We start from the raw sequence: 19,139 nt of genomic DNA on the forward strand, positions 1-19,139 counted from the left end.
TTGAGGTTTATTTGTGCTTTTTTTCAACATTTGGGTTTTTTTTTCTACTTTTTTCAACATTTAGGTTTTAGTTGTCATTTCTTTTCCTACCAGTTGTAGACCTTCATGTAATAAACTTCAAAACCTCTCTTCTTCTACCAGCTCTTGATAAACATGCCGCTGAAAACAGTGTTTCTTTCGGGCATCTCTTCAGGAGGAGGGCTCACGAAGCTCGACTGTCGCCCCCCTCCCCCGACCGAACTAGAATTTATATACAAGATACAGTGCTCTTCTCTTCCCCCCCCCCCCCCCCCCAAGAAGAAACACTAGAAATTAAGCCATCAAGACAAATGTAGCTATGATGCAAAAAAAAAAAATCCATGACGTAAAATAAGGACATAAATTTATATAAAGCCATGACCTCAAATAAAGTCATTAAGCCATCAAGTCAAACGAAGCCATGAAGTCATATAAAGCCATGACGTAAAATAAAGCCATCAAGCTAAATAAATTATAATAAAGACGTCAAGTCAAATGAAGCCATGACATAAAAATAAAGCCATGAAGCTAAATAAAGCCATTATGTCAAATAAAGCCATTATGTCAAATAAAGCCATTATGTCAATTGAAACCATTATGTCAAATGAAGCAACCAAGTCAAGTAAAGCCACCGCATCTAGCTGATTAAATTAAATCAAATACCCATACGTTTATCATATCTTTATGAACACCATCCATACAACTGCAACTTCATGTAATACTTGTTCAACCAGAGTAACATGGAACTACAAATTAAAATGGACCTTTATGTACCAAATCATACAAAACTATACAAAGCTATAAATGTGGATGTTAATTTTCTCCTTCACTGTCATTCTGGGCAGCCCTTCTGTTGAGAAACACTATGTTATCAGCAATAACTGAGGTTATGGTCTGTTCTCTTTTATTATCATCCACATATCTTTGGTTTTACAATGATCCCTCTATCAGAATTATGTCCCCTTTGTTGATTCTGGTGGCAACATTTTCTCTGAGACTAGGCCTAAAAACACAAACCCTGTGCCAGTCAGTCTTGGTCATAAGTTCGCCATTAGATGTTCTGTACTGAGCATTAGTTGCTAAAGGAAAAATAAGTGCAGGGTGCTCTTCTGAGCCTCTGGTTTCAGGATCCCTACCAACTCGTCCTAAAAGCGTGACCTTATTTAAACCTCTTTCAGCTTTTCTGGGAGCGGATGTTTCTTCTTCCTCTTGATTGTTGTTAATTTCTGCAGAATTGGATTCTCCAGTTGATGCTAATCTGCTGGACTGTGTAAATATGCTAGCTGTAACCCTCTTTTGTGGTAGTTTCAGCATTTTGAAGCAGTTTTTGTTCGATTCCTAGAGTCTATGTTTATGTTACAATGAATAAACTTAAAGGATCGGGTACAAACTAGACTCGAACTAGATCTATGACCTTCTGCTATTCTAGCCAACACATGCATTTTTTTTTTTGCCTCAGACACGTAATTTATAGCGTCAGTTGTGTGTTCGCTTTAGTATTACAGTTTTCATCATCGGCTTGTGAGGACTGATACAGATTTACAATAGTAATATTTCTTTCTTACTTGTAGCCTGTTTTCATTCATTTCAGGTGGTTTAATTATACATAGATTTAATACAAAACGTCTAAATATAAAGAAAAAAAATAATAATTAAAAACCAACCTGAAACTGAAAAATATCAAATACCCATACAAATCTCTCATGTATAATTTCATCCCTGAGCAAATAATACACCCCAAGAAATGTCGGTGCGTTAAGTATTTACTGTACGACTGCAATAATTAAGGTCCCCATAGCTCATTAACACATTAATATTTTACAAATCTATCTTCGAACTATAATTTTGCTAGGAAAGCTTTAGATAAACCTTTATCATAAAAATAAATAAATCCACAAATAAAATTTCTATCGATTTTTAAAGAATATTATTCAGACTCAATGGATTTTTTTTTTGTTAAATCCTATTATCTCCCTTACATTGCTAGTTTTTTTTTTTTTAGGCATTGTTGAGATCTGGATTTAATTAATTGGATGGATGGAGATCCTTGGTTGTTGTTTTTTTTTAAACTTTTTTATCAAACATATTTCTGATACAGAATATTTTTTAATGAGGCTATTACAATAAAAGCACTTCTCTTAATCATTTCCTACTCGTCTATAGTGACATCTTGATGTTTTATTTGCACCGCGATCACCACATCCTGATGTTTTGAGTTGTACCGCTGTTATAGCTTACTGTAGCATCGACGTATCGATGTCTGGATAGCTGAAGATTACCTCAGATACAGGACAGCAATAACCAGCATTGTCAGTTGTTTGACAGCTGTATTAGCATAAAGTCGGTCAATACCCTCACATCAATGTATTCGATTCCGCCCACGCACGACATGGTCCATCTGTGCCATTCACCCATAGTGTCTCGGTCCATCTGTGGCATTCACCCATAGTGTCTCGGTCCGTTAGCTTCGTCCACACACCACGACCTGTGTTGGCTATATAACGACCCAAATACAATATCCACACATTATTAGCGACCCGTGTATAACATCCACACATAACGACCCGTATACAACATCCACACATAACGACCTGTGTATAACATCCACATATAACCCATGTACAGCATCCACGCATAACGACCCGTATATAACATCCACACATAACGACCTGTGTATAACATCCACATATAACCCATGTACAACATCCACACATAACGACCCGTATACAACATCCACATATAACGACCTGTGTACAACATCCACACATAACCCATGTACAACATCCACACATAACGACCTGTGTATAACATCCACACATATAACCCATGTACAACATCCACACATAACGACCCATATTCAACATCCACATATAACGACACGTGTATAATATCCACATATAACCCATGTACAACATCCACACATAACGACCCGTATACAACATCCACACATAACGACCCGTGTACAACATCCACATATAACCCATGTACAACATCCACACATAACGACCCGTGTATAATATCCACACATAACCCATGTACAACATCCACACATAACGACCCGTGTATAACATCTACACATAACGACCCGTGTATAACATCTACACATAACGACCCGTGTATAACATCCACACATAACGACCCGTGTACAACATCCACACATAACGACCCGTGTATAACATCCACACGTAACGACCCGTGTATAATATCCACACATAACCCATGTACAACATCCACACATAACGACCCGTGTATAACATCCACACATAACGACCCGTGTATAACATCCACACATAACGACCCGTGTACAACATCCACACATAACGACCCGTGTATAACATCCACACATAACGACCCGTGTATAACATCCACACATAACGACCCGTGTATAACATCCACACGTAACGACCCGTGTATAATATCCACACATAACCCATGTACAACATCCACACATAACGACCCGTGTATAACATCCACACATAACGACCCGTGTATAACATCCACACATAACGACCCGTGTACAACATCCACACATAACGACCCGTGTATAACATCCACACGTAACGACCCGTGTATAATATCCACACATAACCCATGTACAACATCTACACATAACGACCCGTGTATAATATCCACACATAACCCATGTACAACATCCACACATAACGACCCGTGTACAACATCTACACATAACGACCCCTGTACAACATCCACACATAACGACCCGTGTATAACATCCACACATAACGACCCGTGTATAATATCCACACATAACCCATGTACAACATCCACACATAACCCATGTACAACATCCACACATAACGACCCGTGTATAATATCCACACATAACGACCCGTGTACAACATCCACACATAACGACCCGTGTATAATATCCACACATAACCCATGTACAACATCCACATATAACGACCCGTGTACAACATCTACACATAATGACCCGTGTATAACATCCACACATAACGTAGTATGTAGTATTTAAAGACAGTAGTCTTTAAATACAATGTTTCTAACATGGGGTTTTTTTGGGGGGAATTTTAACCATCACAACAGATGTTAACAAAATTTTACAGGGCCCCTTTTCTACTTCGTCCTTCTGGCAAAAATGTGTACTTTAAATGTTTAATATTTTTTAAGAGTTAAATTACTTTAGTTAAGGCAAAGGAATATTCCTTTTTTAGAGATACTAGAGCCACATTGCAAATAAGAGAAGGTACAGTTTACCAATAATAGGACAATTGGAAGTGTCAAGAAGCATTGAATATACACCAAATATATTTTTGTTATTACTGGGATCATCTGCATTTGACCTAACAAACAAGTGTGAACAGTTTTACAAGTAGACCACTGGCTCTTAAAGTTAATGTAAGGTAAATGAAGTTTATTGTCATCTTTAGGAGTTTCAAACGGCTTAACCTAGTCAAAGAGAATTTATAACAAAATTTAAAATATTAAATGAACAAGATTAGATGCACGGAAATGATAAGTTTTATTTGATATAATTCACAAGCTCCTTTAAAATCAAAGAACACACAACATTCTAGAATCATGTTACTACAGCTTGGGATGGAACTTTTTTTAATGACAGTCTGGCAATAATAAGCACAAGTAACAAGTAATTGTATGATCACAAATAATGAAAATATGTACATTACAATTGATAAACATAAATACATTTTTAAAAACCACTTAAACAGGCATGTACTCTCTCAAAACAAACGCGAGCGTTTATACGAGTCCATGTAATGTCCACCTAACCCTTGAGAATGTTGTCCGATGTAATCTGTCCCATCAGGGCTCTGTTCTGGTGGTGGCAGCAACTGACTGTGACTACGTTTCTGGCCTGGTGTCATCTAGACAAAAAAATTCTAATTTGCATTTTTTTATCAGGAAACAAGCAAAACAAAAGGATTAATGAAAGCAAATAACATTTTGACAAGAAGAAAGTGAACTTACAAATTTAGATGGGGATGGCAAAAGTCCTGTACCAGTTCCAGTACTCCCAGACAATCCTGTAAATGTAGCTGTGCCCATTTTGCTGCCACTTCCAATTCCAGAATAAGTATTCCCATCATAACTACCACTACCCAATAAACCCATCTTGGTGGAGGATTGATTATAAGATCCCATTGTGTCAGTGGACATGTTGCCTACATAGTTGTTGTACATCCCACTGTTATTTACAGTCCCTGCCCCACTTCCCAGTAGCCCAGCCCCTCTACCTAACATCCCTCCATTGAGAGCTGGTCCATTACCTAACAGACTATTTCCCCCCATGCTACTGCTGTCATCCTGATTACCATACATACCACTTACAGACCCGTATGCATCATAATTTCCATAGCTGTCTTTTAACCCATACACCCCTGCCCCCATCCCAGTCACATAATTATCAGTCCCATATTTATCTTGGCCAAGGCCACTGCTGTTTTCTTTGCTTAAAAGTTGGCCATCCTGCAAAATATCAGAACATGTTTAATTTTGGTGAGTAATAATTATAAATGAATTAAATGGTAGATCAAATGTTATAGATAAAATATATCTAAATTTGGTATCCCACATAGCTTCTATTATAAAGAAGACCTATCTATCTGATGAAATGTCAAATTATTCACTTGGTGAATCCAGGCAAAGTTATCCTTGTTGGATTTTTGCCTGTGAAATCTTGTACTTTTGTCTAATGACTCAAAACCAAAATATTCAAGTTAATTTAAGGAAACTTAATAAATGGCAAGACAAAGGACTGTTTTGATAACTGGATTGCTCAAACACTACAAAGATGTGTTGCTTCCCTGTTGAACACCAATTTAAACAAGCACTACATATTTTTAAATTTAGTGTTAGTTTCAAGCATGACGATTAGTTAAAACTAGCAGGGTACTTTTTTTTATGTAGTCAGGTGTACAAAAGAAGTGTAAGCCAAATGAGGTAACAAAGTAAAATTTGATGAACATTTACTGCAAAAGTAGAAAAAATAAGAAGAAATAAATATTAGCAGTCGTAGTGTTTAAGATCCCTCTGACAGGTAAGTTCATTTTTAATGCCAATGTCCAGGGGATAGCATCCACACATAACCCATGCACAACATCCACACATAACGACATGTGTCCAGGGGATAGCATAGTCGGCTATGAGAGCCTATAATTGCTAGCTGTGAATATCAAGTTCAAGCCTCCAAGCAGAGGAAGCCCATGAGCTGCTGACAACAAACCATCTAGGAGAGAAAACTATATCTAACAATTGCTAGCTTACTGGTTGTTCTTATGAGGACAAAGGATATGGAAGCAAATCTAGAAAGAAAAGCAAGCTGAAATCTTGAGTCTAAGGGCCATATAGTGCAAATCATGTTGACGCATATTTTATGTTAGAGGAAATCCCCCTTCAATATTATATAAAATAAAGAATCAAGAATAGCTGACTGCAAATATTTATGCCACAACCCAACAATGCTTTTTAAAAATAAAATCAATGATCCTCCCATTTCATCTCCGTTAAAATACAGTAGCAGTTTCCAAATTTTTGCCACGTATCCAAAAACTGCCAGTTTGGAAACAGTTGAAGGCGTGTCAAAAAAGATTCAGACTGAAATTTGTGAGAGAAATTAAGTAAAATCTAAGACTTCAGTTATGATGAATGGCCAGCAACCAATGAGTGCTACTTGGTACCTGGAAATTCACACCTGTTGCTTGGTTGTTGTTTTGTCCCATGCCATAGCCTACAGCACCCATTCCACCAGCATACCCAGCATTCATCTGCTGTACAAAAATCAAGATGAGAAAATATTTCACATGAAAGCACTGTCAATTGCCATCAAACTGACTTATTAATATATTAAAATGAAATATTCAGCAAGTTGTTGCTTCAAGTCTAAACTAAAACAAAAAAGGGGGGAGGGAGGGGCCATTATATAACACAAATTAACTTACCCCATAGGACTCATTGCTGTAGCTGTAATCAGTATATCCTCCCATTTTGTTGCTGTAGCCACTTTCATAAGCACCAGTACCCCACCTAAAGCAAAGAATAACAAATAAGAACCTACTGACCTGACTTTTTATTTAACTTCTGATTCAGTCATTTTTTTACTTAACATTAGAATTTAGTTAAACATTTTTAAATTCTGATCATAATAGTTGATTATCTTAAAAAAAATATTACCTATCCATCTGATTCACATTCTCATAAGACATTTCTGTTTTTTTCCTAACGAAATGAAAAGAAAAATGGTCACAAGTGTTAGATCACAGGCAACTGATGAATACTAAAACTTTGAACATAAACAGCTGTACAGTAAAAATCATATGTACGAGTTTGGGTAATTACCATACCTTGTTTCCATATTTTTCCATGATCCTTGGTCTACAGATGTATGTGAGCTGCTTAATGAGGTGGATTTGACATGAGCAGGTGGTTCCCCCAGAAGTGATGATTTCTGACCTGAACCTTTAAATCTAGAATGTCCATCACTTGGAATGTCACCAAGTAGACCTTTACCAGAATTTGTGTTTCCTCCTTGCCCTACAGACATTTGATACAACAGATTTTGACCAATCTGATGCACTAGCCCCTGGCTAATTTGACTGAGAAGGCTTTGACCCACACTGCCTGTTGAACTCCCACTGCCTACATTAAGACCCATGGCTTGCATTATTGAAGCATTCACATTGGCAGCACCAACATTTGCACCCATTAGTGGTTGAGGTGCATCCCCAAGCAAAGAATTGCCTTTTCCACCTAAATGTCCAGAGAGCAGAGGCTGTGGGTTGATAGCCGGCATTGGTCCTAACAGCGACTGCCCTTTACCAGCTGCAATAGTGTTAAAAAAAAAAGTGTCAAAACGTAGGCATTATAAACTTAATTTATTACTTAAATTTTAAGAAAATAAAAAGCTGAAGAATGAAACAAAATTATATTTAACAGATAAGCTAGTAAAATTATCTAAGCAGAAGAAGATGTAGTTATGTAAGTGCTTCTTGCATACTAACCAAATCTATTACTAACATCTCCTTGTTTCATAGTAACCAAAAGTTGACCAAGATTGTTGAGGAGACTCAAGTTGAGATATCGTCCATTAGCTATGAACTTCTTTGTAATGTATCTTAACTTTTCATCAAGAGCTAAGGGTTCAAGCATCTCTTTACCATCTTCTCCAATTAATGGCACCTGATTTAACTGTTGCTTCAAGCTGGTGAGAATAACATTAGCTTGGCCTGTCAGAGGATCTCCTAGAATTGATGGTTTGGGTCCTTTGATCTGTGGAAAATTAGATGCACCCTCACTCGTCTATTTAAACTGCATAACAAATCTATATAAATACCAACAATCTGCCAGATGTCCAGAACTGAATGTGTTCTGAACAATTCTTCCATGGCCACATTAAAATATTTTACCATGAAAATTAGAAATGGTTTTGTATATTTAATAGAGGCTTTGCTACATAAGAAGTTTTTCATTTTGTTGAGTTTTCGCTTTTGCATTGATTGCAAAATTAATTTTGCATTAATTTAGTATCCATGTTAGGAATTTACAGAAGTTTGTTTATTGTATTTATATTTCTAATTGTGTGTCACATTGGACTACATTTAATTAATTTTATTATTATGCTTGTGGCACTGTGTAGCATTGGATATTACTGATGAAAGTGAGCTGGTAGGGAAGACAATGGAATTAGACTAGGGTGTTGTGGGTAGGATTTGTCAGGGTATGTGGAGAGAGAGAGGGTAGAAAGTGAATGGGAAGAGGTTTTTTCAGTGTACTGACTTTATCAAAGTAGACTTGCTACTCTTTGAACTAAGTTTTGATTTAGAGTATCATTAAAATAAACAGCTTCTAATCAAATCAGTCCATTAAGTTCTATTTGTTTTGTTTTCAGATTGAGAAGCCTCATCACTTAATTTTAAAAGATTTGTAAAAGAAGCTACAAAAGATACTTACATCACCAAATACATCTTGTTCACTTAATGTATTCAACTGCTTGGCTAACACACCAGTAAACTGAAGGAAAATATAAAATAGCATTAGTTAAAGGATTAGGTGTTCAATTGTAAAAATGTATTGTTCTAAATGTATTTTCTATGTTTAATCACATATGTACAATAAGGTAGAAATGAAATGAAAAAAAAAAGCAATGCTTCTTTTTACCTGCATTCTTTTAGCAGCTTGTATGTGAATTGCCAACATAACAAGAAGCCCTAACTGCATGTTGGGGTTCATCATTGGACTGAGAGGTAAAGAAGGTGCTGGTCCTAATAAACCTATAAGAAAAAAAAACATTCCTCATACATCAATGAATAGTCAATGTATAGGTATCAGTAAAGCTCTGATGTCACTTTCTACACCTTTATAAAAACAGCCAATGCCAATTCTTTTTAAAAAAATAAAATTCGCACATTTAGTGACCACAGCTGTACTGATGACTAAATGAGGCAGTAGATCAATGAGTCAGACATGATAAAATGTTATTTCATAGAACAGACAGGACAAGATTTCACCTCATTTTGAATTGAGAATGAAGTGATAAGTGAAAGAATATTTCTGGAAAAAATGAGTTGTCTGTCATTGAAAATAGTTATCTGGCTCAACACTATGGCACTGAAGAAAGACGAGAGACAGACAGCAGAAAAAAGGGTATGATAATTATGCACCCAGTATCTGGAAGACAGACGAGAGATAGACAGAAGATTGAAGGGCCTGAAACAAAACAAAACATATTTTTTCTGTTAGTATGACTGCAGTGGCTATAATGTGACTGATCTGTATTTGTGTTTGTCTACATATGTCAAGTCTACCATGGCTATTTGAACCTTGAAAAGGAAGTAGAAGGTGAATTCACTTTTCTCACAGCCAAACCCATCCGCCTGTTCCTGAAACAATTCACAACACTACATCAATCAAATGTGGCATTTTTTGCAATACACCTTTTATCTTGTCAGAAACTACCATGCCTTAAATTTACTACCAAAAGCAGTTGAACAAACAGAGAAAAGTGTTATTAAAAAGGAATAAGGAACACAAAAATGAAAGTTGAACACTAAACACTAACTGTAATGCAAACATACGAATTGTAATTATGTTCATTTACAAAGCTTGGTTGTTTAATGTGATAAATAGTATATTGGTAATTTCAGCAGTGTATTTGAATACAGTGAAAATATTTACGTTTTGAGCTTTGATAGACTTATTACATTGGCTGAATAAAAGAAGAATAAATTTATTACAGAAAAGAAATTGGAAGTTTGTGGCATAAAGCTAGACAAGCAGTTAGATTTTTAAGATAAAAATTGTATCAAATTAAAAAGAACAACATATTAAAAGGAATAAAATGACATAATACCTTTCCAAACTAAGAAAACACTTTAAAATAATAATTGATTAATGTAGTGGAAGATGCATAGCATAACTACCTGGTTTGTTGACTGGTGACATCATTTGTGATACATAAGCCTGCTGTAATTCACCTAGAATTTTTGTGAATTCCCCCATTACTGTAGAAAGAAATAGAATACTTAGTATACATAAAACAATTTAAAAATTGCCCTTGCTAAGTATTACTAAATCATAAATTGTGGCAAAAAACCAAGTCGTGAATTCTGTAAGACCAGAACTATTTTCACATTCTACCTGAATTAATTTTTCACTCATTTTTTAAATACCTACACCATTTAATTACTTTATCCCACCACCCCCACCCACCCCAAATTTACTAAAACCTACACATTTTACATATGATATAATGGTACTGTTTTATTTTTTAAAGAGAGAAAATCGCTTGGTTTTTAAAAGATAAAAAATCATTAGTAACTTTTTACTAGGAAAATATATACTTTTACTGAGAAAATTGCTAAAAAGTGTTATTTTATTTTTGATTCATAGAAACTAAATTATGCAAATATTTCTACCAAAATCAGGGAATGGAATAGTATTAGAATACTTTTTTTTGTTTATTATTTTTTTGTTTACTTATTTTCCTCAGTGTTAACAAATGCTGTTTAACAAAACTAATGTCTAAAAGTACATGACTGACCTCCAGCTAATATATATATATATATATATATATAATACTCAGAGCATATATATATATATATATATATATATATATATGTATATAATACTCAGAGCATTTTAACAGTATGGAGGGGGTGGTGACCGAACACTGGGAAGGTTTTTTTTGGTTTGGTTTTAAGATTCAATAGGCACAAATGATATTGAAACAGAAAATTATTTACCAGAAATAAATTTAAATGGTACTGACCATCCAACAATGATGTAATCATTTTTGTTCACAAAAAAAAACCACTCTATCAAAGATACTACACAACTGTGACAGCTCACTAACATAACACACATCAAAATTAAACATCATCAAAATTCTGTTTAAGATACTTACAGCTGGGATTAAATTTTGTGAGACTCATGACAATAGGATTGCCGGCAATAACTGGCTTGGCAGAAACTGGGTCTGGTAACAGACTGCTGCTCTTTGTCAGTTTATCTCCCTTTGGAAATTTTAAAAAAAAATTGTATTTCTTAAGATAAAGGTTAAAATAATTCATAACTTAAGGGTTCAGAGTTTATGCTACTTTTTTCAGAAATGAAAGTAATAATTCTAGACTTTAACTTTATCTAAGTCATTGTTAGTATGCTAAAACAATGTAAAACCGTACTTAATTTTTAAACTTCATTTACATTCAAAAGCCTGTTTGCTGCCCCAACAGGTGTAACACCACAACATGGGTGTCAAAGACAAAGTTATGGAGAAAATAATTAACAGCCCTGATATTCTCATTTTGGGGGAAAAAAAATTAAATTTATTCCATTCCTGAGTAATTATGATAAAGTAAGATATAAGCAGGTGGTTTGTATTAACTTCCAGTGCAAACTTTTACCAGAGGCTCATAAGTCCAAACTAAACTAATTACTATAATATTCAAAGGGAACTTTGCATATTAATAACATTTATCTACCATGAAAAAAACTACTAAACTTGAATTCACCCCACTCTTCAATGAAATAGTTCAGCTGTATGAGTAAATGCAGTAAACAAATTCAGATAATTTTGTTTAACAGGTGTTGTACTGTACAACGTTGGTTCCATCACCCTAGCCCTCACACAGCTGTGTATACAGGGCAATGTGAGGTCATAAAAAAGTGGATTAGAGAACTACTTGAGATATTTTATCCACAGCATTTTAGCTCCTAGAATAAGATTTTTTTTTTTCAAATAATTTCAGATTCCAATTTGAGACCCAGCCCATAAACAAATGATTTTTCTGGTATTTTTCAAATATGTTCTTAAATTCATTTTCCAGACTATGTACAAAGCCTACTGGCTACAGCTAACAAATTATCTATCAAGTCATTTACTTCAATATAACTGCACCACATTTAAAGAGCTAAAATCTATGTGAAGTATTTAAATCTATTTACATATTTCCACATAATGCGGTTGTTTATCACCACTGCAGATTTGCCAGGTATGCAAAAAGTCATAACCAATGGTCTATCTTGAATCTTTTCATCCCTCAATTTCAACCAGGTCTTTTCAGCATCTTCAGCTGTGCGAAACTCCACTATGCCATAGCCAAGAGATCTATCCCCTTTAGCAATTATCTGTTCAAAGATAAGATTCAATAAATTATATTGTGCAATACACGTATAAAAATTATATTTTGACACTACAGCGGATAAACACTATGATGGTTAAGAATTTTCATAAGTGGTAACATGGAGCTTGCCTAAATTATTTATAAAGTTAAAACTTTTAAAATTTTTACAGACTAAGAGGATCTACATCTACTTTCTAAACAATTTAAAAATCATGATGTATCATAAAATATATTTAAATACCATTAAATTTGTATGTGGTATAAATAATTTAAATTTAAATTATGAATATTTTTTTAAACAATTTTTTGTATATATCTTCTTTTAGACAAACTTACTTGGCAATAAACAGGACTAGTCACAGCCCCAAACATTTCTCTTAATCTAGAAACATCGACAAAATCTTCAGCCATATTTGTGATAAGCAAACATCTAGATTGTAAGCGTTCCCAAGTTTGACAGGATTCTTCAACAAAATCTGCATGTAGTGTCTGTCCTTCTATCACTTTCCAATCAAACTCAGATTTGATAAGTTTAGCTTGCTCTATGTCTGCAGCAAACTCCACAAATCCATAGCCTTTACTGTCTCCTATAATAAGAGCATAATTTTAAATTTCCATGTAGAAGAAAATTTATTATGATTAAAGTAGATGAATTTTTTTATAATATGACCAAATAGGTAAAAACAATCAAACAAAAAATACCTGTTTCCTCAGATCTCATTATGTAGCTGTACTCTACTGCTCCATATTTTTGACACATATTCAGGAACTGTGCATCAGTATAAGAGCAGGGGATATGAGCTATGCAAATCAGCTGATTACTGTAGCCCAGTTTAACAGTAACTGTATTATCTTTGAATTCTTTGCCATTGAGCTTTGCAACAGCATCATCAACCTGATTGCCATTTTCTAATGTAACAAGAGCTGGGAAAAAAACAAATTTCTTAAGTTTTTAAAATACTAACAGCTCTACATTTGCTTTAAAATAGCATGGAATTCCATTCCCTGATACGCAATGCTTGTACCAAAGCATTTGACCTTTTCACAGCAGTACCAAACAGATAGTTTATATTATAGAAATGGATCTATTGTGGACAATGGATGCCACTAACAAAATATTTTCATAAAATCCTACACCCATGTTTAGTTTTGATCAAATAATTCTCTATATGTTATTAACAACTGTTCTACCAAAAACTCTTTGTAACCTTACAAATAATCTCTAGGAAGGAAATAATCATAAAAAAGTAAAACTTATGAACAAGAAATAATAAAAGTATAGGGCCTATATTTTCTGCTTAAGAACAAAACTAAAATTACCTGTATCAAGTGTTTCACTAATTTTGATTTTTTTAGCTTCAAATCCGTTTAGGAATTCATGGAGCTCCTAGAGAAAAAAAAGTGTAATGCATTTTTAATGGAGTGAATGGGATTTTTAACCTTATTTGTCTTTTCATATAAAACACAAAAACAAGGTCACTGATCAGAGTAAATAACTTTAAACTTTATAAAAAATTTAAACTAGGCCTAGGCCTAAATGACTTTTTATTAGCCTACATTTTCTGTGATAAAAATGTAAACAAACAAATTGTTTTTGGCATTTTTTTAAATAAATTTTTTAAAATTTTGCTTAGGCCTGGTTACCAAAAATACTAAAAACATCAAATAGGCCTAGAATCTAGATCTAGATCCGATCTTTAGTGAAGTCCAAAAAAAATATCAAACAGGTCAGATTTTTATAGGCCTAACCGTAGGCCTATTTATTTTTAAATAACATTAGATCTAAATGATTTTTAAAATATTTAATGCGCCTTCACTAATGCCTTAGTCTCGATGATAAATAGACCATCAGACTCCATTTCGCTGAACTGGAGGTGAACCTGAAGCAGTAGGCTTTTTGATAAGAATTACAGAATGATTTTTTTTATTAAAAATGTATCAATAATAGCTAGAACACTAGTAAACTAAGCTAATTTAGCATATTTTAACTTTCTGTGCAAAGTCATTATTACTGAAAAAAATTCCAAAGTCAGGTCAGCCTGTGGCACCCTCCACTGAACGTGACAGAAGGAAAAAAAACTTCACCCGTGACCTTCATTAAAACAGAATTTGCTTTTTTTATTTTTTTCATTTTTGGTAAACATGTGCTTAATCTTACCCAATAAGTGATAAAAATTTGAAAATTAATTTTAATTACTGTTGTAAAGTGAGATAAACAGCTTAATAAACACGTGTTTTCTTGAGGGGGTGTGGCCCGGGTGTGGCACATCGCAATTATAACTTTATATTTCTGTGTTTTATGACTATATTTGTTCACAATCAGCATGCTATGTTTTTAAAATTGATAAAGGGTAAGTATACCAAGTTACAAAATCTGCAATCTAACTAATAATTCATACTTTCAATTTAAAAAATAATAAAAACGATCATCAACGAAGAAAGCGTAAACATTCTATTTTTAGGTGTGACATAAAAAACAGTCATAAATCTAGCCAAATGATTGGATTCTTGCGCTGCACACATTTTCCCGCGCCTCGTTTTCACCAAACAAGAATATAATAAAATGGCATTATTACTTACACCCTCAAAAGCATTGTTTTCACCCAAATTATATTAAACAGTTCTATTTTTATTTGATAGTAAAGATGTTATACAAATTGTATCATATAAGAAAGTTATTGAAGAATGCACCTGCTTTAGTTAATTCGACTTGAAACGCAAGCTAAGTAAGCGTGACTTTCTCTCGACGGCCTCGTTAAATACAAATAAAGAAATTAGGTCAAAAGTACATCTGGGAATTCTTAAATAACAGACTGAAATAGAAACGGATAGTTCCGATGTCTAAAATTAACGATGGCCTCGTTATTATTAGTTTTATCGCTCTACCATTTAGTGAAAGCGAAACTGGTCGCCATTTTTAGTAAGCGCATGAGCCGTGAGATGCCACGAAAATGACAAACCCGGAAGTGTTGAATCGAACGGCCTACTGAAGCAGTGACTCCAGTCAGTGACTGAGTGAGGTGAAAAGCAATGAGTAAAATATGCTAAACTAAAATGGAGTTTTACCCTAATTTGACTTTGTTTACAGTTTACACATTTGAAAATTTGATTATTGATAGGCTCTACTTTATGATAAGTAAATAAGTAGGCTATAAAATTAACTTTAATATTTTCATCAAAATGTACTCTCAGCTCAGCTTGGTGACTGGCGATTGACTGACTTGCTTGACTGAGTGAAGTAAATCGTTTGTCTTAACTTTTGTCATAGTCTTTACAGTAAAATAATGAATCACATAGATATATTTGTATAATAAAGGACTCACCCCTTCGGTACTTGGTGGGAGATTTAACAGTTGAATGTGTCTGTGCTTATTGTACTCATCTTTCGATTTCGAGCGCAACTCAAAGTTAGTACTCCTGGAAGCCATTTTGAGCTGTTAGCTTTGCTGCCCGTACAACATATTAAAAAGTTGCCAATTGTAAAATGTTAAACATTTCCGAACAAATTTGTACTTGCTTTTCGAAAAGACTTTTATGATGAAAATGTAGTGGAAGTTGTTTTTGTTTTTTTTAATATGGAAAAGTGATTCATCTCAATAATGCTTTTTATTTAAGTACCATTTTGAACTCTGCTTAAAGTTTTTATATTCAATACAGAATTTACTTCGTTTCGTCCGGGCGGGCAGCAGAGGTGCTCGGGGGGGGGGGGGGGGGTCAGAGCCTACACCGAAGAGATGTACAAAAGGAATTTTCGATCGTGATACAAAATTGTTTTAGCACACAAAAAAATTCAAAAACAATATTAGGGGTAAGAAACGTCATATCCAGTCTAAGTCCCTAGCCTCCAGTAAGGGAGAAAAAATACATTGTTAAATCTGTTATCAAACAGCTGATCTCTCTTACACAAACACACACACAATCACACTTAAAAATGTGTATTTTCTTCTGCAACATTTTTAATGAACAATTTTTTTAAATTATTATTTTAAGAAGAGCTCAAAATATAATTGTTGCTTTGCTAGATTTATATTCGTATTTTTTATCAATTCAACTTAAATCACTAAAAATGTAAACATTAAATTTAATAATTGTGTTTAATATTGTTTTATATTATATAAATATATTTGTACTAAACTTATAACCTCATATTACTCATAACGTTGTCTTCCATAAATTGAAATGCTCAAACCGACTTCTTATGTGGCAATTCAGTCAAAATACACTTGCTAAATCTAGGACAATTTTCTTACAAAAAGTACCAGTGGCGACATCCGCTGTAAACCTAAAAATAGGCTAGACGTTGAGTCTTAATTATATATTGACATAGAAAAATCTAGATCTAGAAACTGTATAAATGCTTTTAAATATTTACAAATTCTAACGGTTATGGGTAATTTAAAAGTAAGCATAAAGTCTTTAAATAATGAAATACAAAAATATCAAAAGAACCAAACGGGACTCTTTGCTATTGCGTAATATTACCTAACAACTAACAAGGTATTTAGTGAAATTTAAAGTTAAACTTCGTGTTACAGGCTTAGATCTACGGGTTTGGGGAAATTGCGAAAAGCGAAATGGCGAGGCGGGAAAATGCGAGAAGATAATGCCCCTAGATCTACCCACTATGACTCTCAGTACACCTAGGTTTATACTAGATCTAGTTTAGACCAATAATTGCATTGTTTCTACACCCTTCCAGTGTTTCTTCCAGACTTTTTTTCCCCGGGGGGGGGGGGGGGGCAGAGCCACCTGAAGAGATGCCTGGAAGAAACTCTGCACCCTTCCTCCATACACAATCACAAACATACACACGAAGCTCAGCCATCGTTCCCTCGTCGAACCAGTAAAAATATTACACTAAATATAAATAGAAAAAATATATATACTTTGAAAGTAACACCCTTGGAAGTTTCAACTGCCACCCCCTTCCCCCTTTCCACTGGAAAATGTTGGAAAGAATCTATGCTACCATGTCGGCGAATTACGCAGTTCTGGGAGCCCATGTGAATTGGGGCGAGCCCAAATCCGACCATAAATAAAATTTTAAAAATATTTTCATATTTTAATTTTCGTCCATCATTACTTGATAGTGATTTTGTAAAAAGAAACAAGTTAATAAAAAGTCTAGTGACAATTTAAGCGCAATTTCCTTATGTTATCTATAACAATTTTTAATTTTTTGTGACCGAACGAAAGGATATTTTTTGCGCTAAAAACCTACACGATGCTCAGTTTAAATTAAAAATATCATCCTAGGCCTACACGATGCTCAGTTTAAAAATTCTTAATTAATTTTTTGTGACCGAACGAAAGGATATTTTTGAAAACTTTCTTCGGCAATATTGTTCTAAATTATGGCTGGAATCGATTGGTAAATGTTTCAAGTCGCTAAGTGGTCTGGTTGCCGAGATATCGGCAAAAAACTGCAAGTTTTCGAGGTTTTTTGGCTTTTCCGGGAAATCCAGGAAGGAATTCCGGGAATTATTTTGGCCCACAATCATCCTCGGAACTTGCTTAACATATTTGCTTTTGGAACTAGTCCTCGATATTGCTTCGTTGAGGAGGAGATACGACTTAAAGCTGCGGACACACATCCACACATACATCCATACAGAAATGACGCATTATTAAACGCAATTGCCAGTATGGAAATTGCGCTAAAAAGTATTATAACTGTTGTTGAGTTTTCTTTTTTCAACAGTAACTAATAGAAATAGTTATTCCCCTTGGCAAAAAGTTTACCCGCGTAACCCAAGATAGTAAAAAAAAAGAAACTTTTACCGTTGAAGATTTATTAACTGCAGAGGGTGAAATTTACATGAAGGGGTCTGTATTTTGGTACCTTTAACCCTAACCCTAGAGGCGGGTAAGAATTAGTGTTATATTCATATCCTCTTCTTAATAATCTTCGTTGGGGGGGGGGGGGGGTATAGTGTTTCTTCAAGACTTTTTTCTCCGGGGGGGGGGGCACTTGAAATTTTCGGGGGGGGGGGCACTGTTAAAAGTATATATTTTCTATATAAATTATATAAATTTCATTCTGTTCGGGGGGGGGGGGCGGTAGAAGAGATGCCTGGAAGAAACTCTGGGGGGGGGGGGGGGGGTAACGATTTAGGTGGGGCTTATCTGGACAAATACCCACTTAGTTACGGTGGGTCTTGGCTAGAGACGGCTACATATGGATAGGGTCCCTTTATCTTTTTTTTTTTTTTTTTTTTTTTTACTAACGATGCGTTTTAAAATTGTGAATCATCTCTATTTTCTTCGTAGCTGAAAAACGCTAGTGGCCCGAAAGTTTTGAAGTGGGTTTCAGAAAATTTAGACTGTTGAGTTCTAGAGGACCGGGAAAAGTCGGCAATGCTGATGCTCATCATACATGGTATACAGCAAAATAATTAAATAAGCTCGAGCAAAAACTATTAGTAAACGACGTACACCTTTGGGTGTTTTGGACAGGAGCCGCACCATATTAGTCGGTCCTTTTTTGTCGCGGGATCCTAT

General features: G+C 34.6%; 1 protein-coding gene and 1 pseudogene across 4 annotated transcripts; both read right to left on the bottom strand.

Moving 5' to 3' along the window:
- Positions 1-751: 751 nt before the first annotated feature.
- Positions 752-1,431, bottom strand: LOC131938055 (single-stranded DNA-binding protein, mitochondrial-like; annotated as a pseudogene).
- Positions 1,432-4,505: 3,074 nt separating this feature from the next.
- Positions 4,506-16,085, bottom strand: LOC131938041 (ribonucleoprotein PTB-binding 1). Of its 4 annotated transcripts, none has more exons than XM_059295883.1 (16): positions 15,962-16,085; positions 13,959-14,025; positions 13,341-13,562; positions 12,975-13,225; positions 12,460-12,642; positions 11,420-11,528; positions 10,437-10,517; positions 9,175-9,287; positions 8,968-9,027; positions 8,019-8,286; positions 7,362-7,839; positions 7,192-7,236; positions 6,960-7,044; positions 6,699-6,785; positions 4,990-5,487; positions 4,506-4,886 (listed from the first exon to the last, which is right to left on the bottom strand). In XM_059295883.1, the coding sequence occupies exons 1-16, from the start codon at positions 16,064-16,066 to the stop codon at positions 4,743-4,745; spliced, it is 2,796 nt and encodes a 931-aa protein (XP_059151866.1). In that variant the 5' UTR covers positions 16,067-16,085; the 3' UTR covers positions 4,506-4,742. The 4 variants fall into 4 exon arrangements, with proteins under 4 accessions (XP_059151866.1, XP_059151865.1, XP_059151868.1 ...); XM_059295882.1 differs by having other exon boundaries at positions 6,699-6,788; XM_059295885.1 differs by lacking the exon at positions 4,506-4,886 and having other exon boundaries at positions 5,288-5,487; positions 6,713-6,785.
- Between the last annotated feature and the right edge of the window lie 3,054 nt (positions 16,086-19,139).

This window comes from Physella acuta, unplaced genomic scaffold, assembly GCF_028476545.2.
Source record: "Physella acuta isolate Inbredline_101_S28 unplaced genomic scaffold, ASM2847654v3 ptg000230l, whole genome shotgun sequence".
NCBI classification, from domain to species: Eukaryota; Metazoa; Mollusca; class Gastropoda; family Physidae; genus Physella; species Physella acuta.

Coding starts and splice junctions, on each gene's coding strand:
- LOC131938041 (XM_059295882.1), bottom strand. CDS start 16,066: ATGGCTTCCAGGAGTACTAACTTTGAGTTGCGCTCGAAATCGAAAGAT. Junction 14,026..15,961: donor TCCCACCAAGTACCGAAGGG/GTGAGTCCTTTA, acceptor TTTTTTCTCTAG/GAGCTCCATGAATTCCTAAA. Junction 13,563..13,958: donor TAGTGAAACACTTGATACAG/GTAATTTTAGTT, acceptor TTTTTTTCCCAG/CTCTTGTTACATTAGAAAAT.